The sequence below is a fragment of the Python bivittatus genome, unplaced genomic scaffold, assembly GCF_059951505.1.
Source record: "Python bivittatus isolate LINGU-HERP-01145 unplaced genomic scaffold, Pbiv_v1 ctg000960_np1212, whole genome shotgun sequence".
In the NCBI taxonomy this organism is placed as follows: domain Eukaryota; kingdom Metazoa; phylum Chordata; class Lepidosauria; order Squamata; family Pythonidae; genus Python; species Python bivittatus.
Window position 1 is genome coordinate 9,157,862 of NW_028277124.1, and position 12,309 is coordinate 9,170,170.

Sequence of the window (12,309 nt, forward strand, 5' to 3'; positions counted from 1 at the left end):
TTTCAAAGACAGACCAATAACTCCTTTGGAACTTCTTTGAATCAGACCAATTACAAATTCACCTGGACAAATAACCAGTCAGAAACTGGCTTTCCAGAATTCCAGTGACACAGTCCAATTTGAAATTAGTTTGGTTACAAATACAAGAGCTCAGTCAGTTCTTGCTCAGTTGCCTGTGAGCTGCCAAGAACTGAACTACAGAGGAGATCACTTTGCCTCTGAAGATGTCAGCCACAGTTGCCAGTGAAATGTCAGGATATCAGATATATAGACCATGGCCTATTAACCCAGAAGCTCATCAGCTATATAAAATGTTTGCCAGAAATGACATTGTTCCTCTACAGCAGAACCAGGGAGATGGACATTTTTAAAAGTATGGCTTTGTCCTCTTAATTGCTATTAGGCACGTGTGCAGCAGGAAACATTCTGCAAGGTTCCAGTTATAAGAGCTGAAAATGAGAAACTTTTAGTATGTATATTAAATACAAAGTTAAGCTACATGACTTAGAGCTGATAAACATGCTCTAACAATTAGTAACAGCATAATTTATTATTTTTAATCTCCACTGGTAATATTCATCCCTTCTCCATATATTTTATATATACATATTATACACACACATAAACACGCACAAACACACCAACTTCTCTGAAGGTTTCACAGTTTAACAAAACAAATGTTGATACATGCTACTATTTTATCCATATATTAAACACAACATGCCAAATCCAGGAAAAACCACATCAGAAGTGTTGAATGCTGGCAGAGGAAAATGCTCGTGACACCATCCCTCCATCAAAAGCCCCATAGAATGAGAAGGGGCAATGAGGCCTTCAAGACTCACCCACCAATCTCTGCAGGGACCCAAGAAACTACTCTGGTTTAGTAAACTTTATTCAAAAATCCTTTTGCTGCCATTTAAACCTGTTTCCAGATATTTTATAAAATAGTAAAAATTTCTTTTAGGATTCTATTATGTTTTAAACAAGAAGCATAGGGCAACCAGCAACTATTCTTGTTCCAGTCCACCTGCTACAAGAGAAAAGATGTCAGATGCAACTGGCTAAATGAAAAAAGATAAAATGAAAAGTTTCAGCAGTTTTAATACAGCCATATAAAATAAATAGGAATCAAGTCTTCCCTAAAATGAAGTGACTGTTAGAAATGGGTTTTCTAAAATTTAATGTCCCTCATTTTAGTAATCTCTAGTACTGAACTCTGCTCAAGAACAGAAAACAGCTTTTGTACAATAGGCACTCTTTAGAGAATAGAGAAGAAGGTGTAGTGAATTCTGCAGGCAAAATAAGGAACACACTTATTGGGAAAAGAAAAAAAAATAGGAAGACTTTACTGTAGCTATACTAACTGTTTAAATTTAACACCAGTATGGCACTTAGGATTCACTGTACAATTAAAAAGTAGTATCTGCAAAATTGCTATTTTTAACCTATCTTCAAAAAGTTGCTCTGTGTTTGTTAGCGTATCAGAAAAATTCTCATTGTTCATGATGTGATCACGTTGGAAAATGCAACTGTTATTAAGGAGATAAAACTGTTCACTGGTTAGAAGTCAAATCCCCCTGGACCAGGTTGCCTTCCAGGCAGGGCCTATTTTCATATTGCCCAGTTCCTGGTCTCAGACAAATCATAAGCATTTGGATTTCAAACAGGGTTGACTCCTTGCTTATCTACTGCGGTGGATCTCCTCCAGGCAAGTTCTTCATTTCAGCAATAAGCCTTTTGACTCCCACCATCCACTGGCTTACTTCAGCAACGTGGTCCACCATTAGTGAGCGATGAATCTCATCAGCTATATCCCAATGCTGACTCTTGAGCTCTGAAAAAAATAAGAAAGCATCTCAAAACTTATTTTATTTATTTATTTAATTTATAGGGCTGCTTTCTCCACACACAACTGGACAACAAAAAAAAACTATAAATAATCAAAAGCAATTTAAAACAACACATCACACTTGGGGTGACTCAAAGGCACATAATCACATCACCAATGACTGGATGACCCAACAGCTTGGCCCACTGCCTTGGAGAGGAACCAGGTCTTCAGCACCTTACAAAAAGACCAGCAGGCCATCCAAATCTCAGGGGATATATTGTTCCAGAGGACAGGTACCATGACAGAGAAGGGACACTTCCTGGGTCCCATCAGATGACTCTGGAATATGTTTGTCCTGTCAGATCTTGTGGGATGTGCAGAAATGATTGGAGATAAGCAGATTGGAGACAAGCCCAGTGTCATGAACAGCTTTATAGGTGATAACCAGCACCTTGAATTGCTCCAGGAAGTCCACTGGAAGCCAGTGCAGCTCATGAAGAAGTGCTACATGGATGTACCAAGAAACACCCATAACTATCTGCACCACTGCATTCTGCAGCAACTGCAGCTTCTAAATGCTTTTCAAAGGCAAGACAAGGTGAACAAAGCATGAGTTGCCATGAGTAGGACCTCTCAATCTAGGAACAGGGGCACTTTGCACACAAGAAACATTTGTGCAAAAGCCCTCCAAGCCATGGCTGCCACCTGAGAATCGAGGAGCAATTGTGCACCAGCTCTGTCTGGAGGAGTGCTAACCCATTCAGAACCAAAAATGTTAAGTCCCCAGATCCATGGATTCCCAAAATCCATAGTCACGTGATCTTGCTAGGATTGAGCCTGCTCCTGTTCCTCCCTATCCAGATCCCCAGAGTTTCCAGACAGAGAAAAAACCTTGAGGGCATTGCTTGGTCAGCCAGGACAGAGATGTATAATTTCATTGTTGTCTGATGACCTCACCCTGTGGCTTCATGTAGATGTTAAATAGGGGTAGGGAGATAGTGGAACTCTATGGACCCCTGCAAAGCAGGAGATTAGGGCTAGACCTTTCCCTCTCCCCCCCATCAACTGGAACCATTTACGGAGGAAGGACAACTGTTGAACACTGTGCTTCCCTGTCACAATCCCCTGAGACGGTCAAGAAGGATACCATGATTGTAAAAGCAACCAAGATATCAAGGAGAGGCAGGATGGATGTACTGCCATCATCCCAGTCCCACCAGAGATCATCAACAAGTGTAATCAAAGCAGTCCAGTACTGTATCCAGATCTGAACCTTGACTGAAAGGGGTCCAGGTAACCCTTTCCTCTGAGAAAGTTCCTCTCTGAAGTTGCAGCCTGACCACCTTCTCAAAACCTTTCCCTAAAAGGGAAGTTTGGAGACAGGATGAAAATTATCCAATATCACTGGGTCCAGTAATGGTTTCTTGAGAAGCAGACAGATCACTGCTTCCTTAAGTGCAGGTGGGACCACCTCCTCACTGTGGACCAAATTATATGTTATGTCCCAGGAGGCCTTAACTAGGTGGGATATGGATCTAAAACACAGGTGGCTGAACTGACAGCCCTAAGAATTCTGCCCACTTTCTTGAGATCAATTGGCTCAAACTCCTCCCAGATAACTAGGTAAGACTACACTTCAGTCAACTCCACTGACTTGCACGGGTGGAATCCAGCTCAGGGCAGACCCAAGTGACTTTTTCCATCAGATGCCTCAAGTATTCCTCACCACTGCCCTGCAGGTGTTTCTCTGGCCACCCTCTCCCACAAAGGGATTGGGTCAACTAAAACAGGGCCTCTAGCCAGTAATCTGGAGACAGAATAAGAGCAGAAATAGTTACATTTCACTGTTCTTTTGGCCACAAAGTAGTCCTTAATAAAGGCTCTCGTCCATCTGCATTTGAATTCACTCTTCATCTTCCTCCAGTGGCACTCTGAGGCCACAGAGGTGCAATCTGAGCCAACGCCACTGTCATCCTTCAATTCCAAGCAATGAAAAGGCATTAGTCAAAGAGCCTGAGGACAACCCCTACTCTAAAACCCAGTAGGGTTCGTTAGGCACCTGAGGCACAGCAATAAAACAGGTCCTGCCTCCCTGTGGTAGGGGGCAGCCTTGGAGAACTCCAAAGCAACCAAACAGTGGTTAAAAAATATAATAGGAAAAATGGTTCTACTCAGCTACCCTCCAGCCTGACCACACATTGCTAAGAAAACTGCTTTGGTTTAGATATGTGCTACGCTCCCTCACATGAGATTTTGCCAGTTCTACCAAAGCAATATTTCTGCTGCATATATTACATAACACACCTGGGCCTGAAGATTACAAAGAGGAATCACTACCATAGAATAGCAGACGATAGGTGTATTCCTTACCTTCTGTTAGAATTCCCATTCTTTTTTTTACAGGGGAAGATAATTTGCCTTGTGCCCACATTTCCTGCAGAATTACCAAGCGCTTATGGATATCATCACAAACCTGTTTCTGAAAGCAGAAGCAAATTCTTATTAGCAAGTAAAGTACCTTTTTGGGGGACTGTATTTACAAATTCTAGCCACAATGTATGTACGATCAAGCCATATCAACAAGGTCTGGAACCATTTGCCTACTTACATTTTCTACCCTCTCAGCTAATTCCACTGCAACCCTCCTGAAGTACAGCCAGTGCCTAAAGTTTATCTATAGACACTTCATGCCAAGGATTGAACTGAACCATTGTAAAGATCTCAAAGATCTCATATTGCATGCCACATTTTAAACAAGTACATGGATCTTATGGGCAAAAAGCCTGAGGAATTGTGGGAAGAACTGTAAAAGAAGCCAGAAAGCACATAACAACAGCCAGAAAGAAATGAAGGACACAGTTATTATAGAGGAAAGCCTCTTTCTGTATTCCCCCCAGGCGACACTAGTGCTGGTAGTCTTTAACCAGAATAAAAGGGTATCCTGTCACCAGTGTTTACCAAAGAAAATCCCAAAGGAAATGTAGCCCAAATGTCCCTGAGCTCTGTATTCATCTTTCAGAAGTTCATCTCTAGCTAATCAAGCAATCTAGCACAGTAAAACTCAGGACACTTTCTGAAGGCCACATTAATGTGCATTTCCCCCATCTTTGAGTCAGCAGAAAGCAAATGATGCTGCTCTCTTGGCTGCTCTCTTGGCTGAGCTTTACTCTGCCTCAGCAAGAAGGCCAGTCAGGGATGCTCTCCTTACAGATTTAACGCAGGATAGTTTCAGAGCAGCAGAGGGTGGATTCTCCCAAAAAACCACCACCAATCACTCTCCATAATGTAGGGCAAAACAAAAATGAGGGACTACAAACATGTGCCTGAGATGGAGGGTTTAGACACTTTTTAATTATCCTGAATGAATATGGCTGTATAGCCTTCTTGAAGGCAGCTATTCCTCTGTCAATAAAAAATATCCTGAGAGGTGGGTAGGGTAAAGGAGAATGTGGGATCAAACAAGAGACAGCTCTCAGGAATACTTACAGATCAAGCAAACCCTCCCTGCATCATCCCAGATCCTACATCAGCAAGATTTGGGGAGGGGGGGTTATCACAGAAATACTGATTTTTCTGGAAGACTGATGTTCCAATGTAACCCTCCTCCAAGGTTCTATAAATGAACTTTGTTTTTGCTTGAACTGCAGTCATCCTTTTTAAAGATGATTGCTGTTGGTTGCACAGCATCATCACTGATGCCTTGTAGTGCAAACTCTGGGTCACAAGAAGAGGGAAAACACTATTTTAATAGCAAAACAACTAGAGATAACTTTAGGTTGCCTCCCCAATAGCAAGGGATGAAATGGAGGTGGCGTGAGGACCTCTGCCTTAAAAACAGTTACTGAGGCATCTTTGTGCCAGAGTAAGTATGGCAAGAGGATGAGACACAAACATCTTCATTCCACAGTAAAATCCTGGAATAGCCAGTAGCTCTCTCACCTGCACGAAAGTCCTACAGTTGTTCAGAGCCTCATGCAAGGAGGAAAGCACATCCTCTACATCATATTCCTTCTCAGACTCTACAACAGATGATGTTGTGGCATCTGCTCTCTGAAATGAGGAGGCTGGTGGTCCAGAAGGAGGCAGGTTTGCAGACTTTGGGGCAAGTAATCCAACTGAGAGAGTAGACATAGATCGTGTCAAGAGAAAAGTGTGTATAGCATTAATCCAGTTTGGCACACAGAGAAAACATGGGGCCTTAAAATAAAAATCAGGCAGAGAAGTTAAGCATACTTGCATAGGAAATACTAACCCCTTAGAGTCAGATTCAATTATCCCAATTCTGGACTGCTTAGTTCCCATCCTTGGGAATAACATATAAATAAATAAGAACATTGGAATGAAAACCACAGGGCTGTAGATTCGATTAGGAAATAAGAAAACCATCCCGAAAGAAGCACTGGGACTTCTGTATTGTTGCCAAGAAAACTACATGAATATGTTCATGAAGTCTCAAAGACTGACCTGGCTGGCATAAACCAGGAATCAGAACCGAAATAAGGAGAATGAGAAAAGCAACCTGCTTTCTCCAGGCGCAAAATGCGATGCGCACTCCTTAAAAAAGTAATAATAAAATTAGAGCGCAGTATTTCTACAGATTTTCAAACAACTCCCGACCTGGGCTAGAGGCAACGGGGGGCTGCCGCACCGCTTCCGGATCCTTTCCTTCTCTCGCCGTCGTCACTCTTCTCCGGAAGGGACCCCGCTGGGTCCAACCGCTCGAAGGAGCCGGACGCTGCTGCAACCCGTAAGAGAACTGAGGGGGGTCATTCCAGCCGCGCTGCTGGTTCCCTGGAAAAGAAGAACAAAGCCCCGCGCCCGATCAGCCGCCAGCCTCGCGCAAAAAGCGCCGCCTTCGCCCCCCGACGCGGCTCACCCGGCTTGACATAGAGCTCCGCCATCGCCCCACTTCCGTCCGGCGCGCTCGCCCAAATGCCGGGCGGCTCTCTGACAGGCCGCTTCCTGTCGTCCGCGATGACGTGGCCGCCTCCTGTCAGTCTTCGGGCGGTGGGCGGAGTTTACGGAGGAGCGGCGGCCGTGGCCTTGCGGTCCAACCCGGGGGATGCTGACGCTCCGCGAGGCGCTGCAAGCGTGGCGGAAGATGCGCCCGAAGTGGTGCGTTCCGGCTAGGAGGGCCCTTGAGCGCACGAAGAACGTAGCTGAAGGACAGAAGAACCTTTTGGAAGAAAAGACGGACGGAGAGAATGCTTCCATCCACTTCGTTTTATTTTTGTTATAAAATGCAGAACTTAGTAACAATAGTAAAATAAAGAGCAATAAAGTACGAAAGGGCAGAGAAGTTAGCTAGTAAACGTGGGTCTGAGAAAGTCAAATGAGACTACACGACCAGTCAATCGCTTGCCTCTTTCTGGGGGATGTCTGCAGGGCAAGGTCAAAAAAGTCAAGATGGCCACAACAGTGGGGTCGAAGTTCCGCCTGTTTTTTATGTGCATTGCAACTTTTTTGATCACACCCTGCGGACACCCCCTCATCTACTATTTGTCAGTATGTCTATCTTTACAGCCTGTTTAAAGGCAGAAAGAAAAGAAGCATATTTTAACATGTTTAACGCAGATAATGTAACCTTTAACAGAACTACATCCCACAATTTCTGCCATCCTTATGGAGTCTTTCCTCCCATCCCCCCATGCAGAGTACTCTCATTTGTCAATCAAATTTTTATTATGGTCTTTCACCAGCATAACATAGAAATGTCAGCACAACCACAGAAAATAAGAACAGCATTTAAAATATTAAAAAATTAGATAAAAAGAAAAGGCTTCAAATAAAAATAATTGAAGTAAAATTTATACCTATCAACTTACATACAACAAAAGGTATCATTTTAACAGCAGCGATACAAATATAATTGTGTTTAGTATCTCTGTAGCAACAGGAAATTATTATCTAAAAGTACGCAGCAAATCTGACTGCTACACAAAACTGCAACATTGTACTGTATGTTGCTGAGGAATTGTCCAAAAGTAAGAAAACCAAGAAAAATTGGGTTGAGCAATTTTTTGGCACCCTAGTCTGAATTGAGAAAATCACAATACTGATTTTAGATTGTAGAGCGCTAGACCCCCCCAGCTCGTTGCCTCAACCTACCCATTGGTTCAGGATCATCAACCTTCTAAACAGGGTCTGATTGCATCTCCCCACAACAGAGCCAAAGAGAGCAAAACAACAAGCCAAAGTAAAGGACGCTCTGGACCCGGACTGTCAGTTTTGTAAGGTATACCTGTAACATGTAAGGTGTAAATCTGTCCCTTACACTGTTGGGTAGGGGAAGATAGGGAGACCTAACTAAGTCAGACTTTCATTCTGCAGTCATAATGTGCTGCTTAAGAAGTGATCTTGTCCAATCACCTGATCATAACCCTTAGAGAATAAAGAAGATGGTGCAAATCCAAGTTATGGCAGCTTTGATGTATATGACTGCTTCCACTTGGGTTGAAAATCATCTATCAGTGTTAAGGGAGCAAGGCCCATAGGAAAACTATAAAGCCTAAGCCACCAGTTAAACTAGCCTTCACTTTGATTAGACCCATCCCTAGTCATACAGAGGAACTAGAGGAATTAGAAACAAAAGCAAGGAACTAAGGTGCTGCTCAAAGGAATTTAGACTGAACAAACTTAGAAGGACCTAGGTGTGCTCCATTCAGGAGCTGTACTATGAATTTAGCTTTAAATAATTTGTCAGCTGCTGGTATATTTGTATTCTCTCTTGTACAAAACATTTTTTAACAGCAGTAGCACTCTTTTGAGCCATTGGCCTTTCTGCTACCAGAAGTTTGGAAAACAACCTGCAACTATTTATAGCATGAGATTTGCTTGATTTTGTGCCTATTTAATACTCCATTTATGAAATGGAGTATAAATAGAGGAGTATAATATTATTATAAATTATAAATAAATGGAGTATAAATAGTATAAATTCATAAATTTTAATTTAATTTTACTATAACTTATCTTTAAGTGATATTCCTTACAGTTCTGCCCTAGGGTACCTAAGGCTCTTCTAAGATCTATAGGGGACCATGTCAGAGTCACTGTGTGATCTGCAGAGAGTAAAATGGAGATCTGCTTATCTACCAGCTTAGGTGGATAAAAGTGCAGGTTGTTTAAGTGACCCACTAAAGTAATGATATAAATATTGATTGAACCCCCATATGTTCAAACAACATTTGATAAATGTCCCTCACCTTCAGAGAGTTGCTGCTACAGTCTAAATAAAGTATAAGCAGGGGGAATCAATCAAGGCAGCCTCTAATTTTGTCCAGAATATGCCATGGGATATGGAATCATATTATGCTTTCAGATCAATAAAGACCACATATAAAGAAATGGTAATATTAAAGATTGGAGTATCAGGCAGTGATCAAGAGTAGGCTGCCCTTCCCTGAAAACCTGACTGACCTCAGCTAGCTAATTTTCTTGCACCAACCAATCCTTTAATTTCAAGTAGAGATGTCTGGCATGCAGCTTGCAAATAGTATTAAGCAAATGTATAAGACTGTAGTTGGCAGGATTATCCTTCCTACCTTTTTTGAAGATGGAGCCTATAATTGTCACAACCTAATTCTTAGAAACACAGTCACATTTATCATTAGTAGTAAACATCATGGCCATCATTCATTTTACTTTTTAAATTAAGTCAGAAGGGATTACATCAACCTAAGAGCCTTCCCTGATCTCAAATGAGAGATCAAACCCATGATCTCAGACACTTTCATTGGTGGGCCAAGATGGGGCCAAGATGGGGCCTTCATATAATAATAGACGAGATGGCTGAATGTATTTCTGCTATGATGCAAAACCCTTAAATGTCCTTCCCAAGCCTTTGAGGGGAAGGCAGTGCAGTATCCAAATGGTACAGTCCATTACTGGGGGTGTTGGCAGTAATATACCAAAAGAAGGTAGAGTCTTTGTTCTTATCTGCCTGAATAAACTGATTCTAGCCTTCTTCCCCAGCAAGTCTGTTCCTATATCTTAGGATTTGTTTTGTATTGCCTCTTTTGGATTAAGAGCACTTAAGCCATGATGAATCGTGCATTAATAGTCCCAGACAAAACCAAACTACATGTTGGATTAGATGGTTATATGAGCAGAATATCACTATCATTCAGAGAGGATTACTGCTGTTTCTTATTTATGTTAATTTAATATACCAGACCTTTCTCTCTTTTGGCATCCCAGGCCATTCTCTCAGAGTAGTGTAGTTTACTTGTGCTCTAGTGTCAGTTTAAAGGTTTATTGATATCTCTCCAGTAAAGCCAGTTCAACTCTATATAGAACTAAAAATAGGGTGAAAGTTAGCATTAGCAATATATATGAAATGTTGGAGTAAGAATTGGAATATCCAATTTTTGAAAATCAGTCCAAACGTTGAGCAATGTAACATATAATCTAAGAATGAGGTTAATTTTATCAGAAAATATAGTTTTGTGTTTATTGGATTCCTGAAAGAATGTTTAAAAAAGGTTGGGCATATGATTTCTTACGGAGCCAGTTTGATGTAGTGGTTAAGGCACCAGGCTAGAAACTTTTAAATATTTAACTATAGAAAAGTTCATCAGTAGATGTTTGTCAATAGGAATAGGTTATAAAACAAATTGGTATTGGGAGAATATTGATAAGTGGGCCAAAACAAAATTAATGGATGAAGTTAACCAGTATTCATGTAAAAGGGCTATGACAACAACAAAATGTAATATTTAAAATAATTATGGGCAGACATTGCTTATTTACAGGAGACACATTTAATGGAACAAGATAAATCTCTATTAATGAAAGATTGGGTGGGACAGATTTACCTCACAGATATCTCAATGAAAGCCAAAGGTGTGGCCATTTTGGTTTGAAAAGGATTTTCAATTGATGTACAAAGGTTATTACTGATGTGAATGACCATTATTTAATTTTATGTGCCAAAATAGCAGGGACTGTAATAGCTATGGTTAATGTTTATGGACCTAATTATCCTATTATGTTTCATGAATGTTTTCAACATTTGAATGAGTGTATCTATGATGAAGTGGTAATAGGAGGAGATTTTTTTTTATATAGTAACGTTATTTTAAAAAAATTAAAAAGAACAATAAAAAAAAACTTACAGAATTACAGAAATAAGAAGTATGAAAGATTAAAAAGTGTAAAAGACAAAAGAGAAAAGGAAGAAATCAGGGAAAAAAAACCCCTCCTTACAAGTAATAGGAGGAGATTTTAATGAAATATTGGATCCAGAACTTGATAGAAACACACTGGTTCAATGACTAGTGAGGGAAACAATTAAGACCTATATTGAAGAATTGAGTTTAATAGACCCTTGGTGTTCGATGCATTCAACTAAAAGAGAATATACATTTTATTCAAATGTGCACCAGAATTTTTTTAGGCTTGATTATTTCTTAATATCATCGACAGAGATGCCATGTGGTTGAAATAGTTTGTTCGTGGTTTCTGAGACATTTCTGACGTATGGCAGTGTTATTCATAGCTAGTGTAGGTTGTGTTGTGGTAGGTTGAGTGGTCAGGCACTTTTTGATAAAATTGCGTGGATATCCATTTTGTTGGAAGATGTTGTGCAGGTGGTATTTTTCCTTTTTCTACTATTCTGGGTTGCTGCAATGCGTTTGTGCTTGCTTGAATAATGTTCTTACATTATTACATTACCAAAGTAACAACCCAACCTCCCACAAGAGGAGCTGGGTAAGAACATGGCATCTCTGTAGCACACAAACCAACAAAATCACTCCAAAATATCTTAAGTAAACCAAAAGACCCAGTAGCCCAAGAAGAAAAACCAGGAGTCATCTACCACATACAGTGTAAGGACTGTAACAAACACTATGTAGGACAGACAGGCAGAAGACTAGCAGAGAACATCCATGAGCACCAACTAGCAGTCAGAAGACATGATGAAAATTCCTTAATCTCACAACATATGGACAGACTTAACCATAGTTTTAACTGGGAAACTGTCAGCATTTTAGACCAAGCTAAATCCAAAAATGCAAGAGAATTCTTGGAAGCCTGGTATTCAGACAAGGCAGCAATTAACAGACACATAGAGATAAACAGCGTCTACATACTATTCGAAAGAGACAAAAGATCAGAAGATCGCCTCACCTGCAATCATCACCCAGATAACCGAAGGTCACCACCAGGCACACAATCAAGCAGTCAACATATGCCAATCAATGAACTACCAGAAGAGCAAAACAGAACCCCCACCCCCACCAGCACTGGCAAAGCATGCCACAGGATATAAATAGAGAGCAAACCCCATCCCATTTTAGCACTGAAGATATTAGCTAGCCGGGTAATGAAACATTTGCAAGAAAAGAACCAAACTCAGAGAACCCCAAGAACTCCACAGTTCAACCCTGAGCTATACATATTTGCCTCCATTGGATTTCCTATAGAATGGTATAAACATTTATAGATCTTTTGGTGCCAAATGTCAGTTGTCT

General features: G+C 40.9%; 1 protein-coding gene across 1 annotated transcript; it reads right to left on the bottom strand.

Annotated features, from left to right (window-relative positions):
• Window positions 1-535: 535 nt before the first annotated feature.
• Window positions 536-6,828, bottom strand: SRA1 (steroid receptor RNA activator 1). The gene is made up of 5 exons (XM_007437939.4): window positions 6,711-6,828; window positions 6,452-6,625; window positions 5,774-5,949; window positions 4,205-4,313; window positions 536-1,837 (listed from the first exon to the last, which is right to left on the bottom strand). The coding sequence occupies exons 1-5, from the start codon at window positions 6,733-6,735 to the stop codon at window positions 1,689-1,691; spliced, it is 633 nt and encodes a 210-aa protein (XP_007438001.1). The 5' UTR covers window positions 6,736-6,828; the 3' UTR covers window positions 536-1,688.
• Window positions 6,829-12,309: the final 5,481 nt, after the last annotated feature.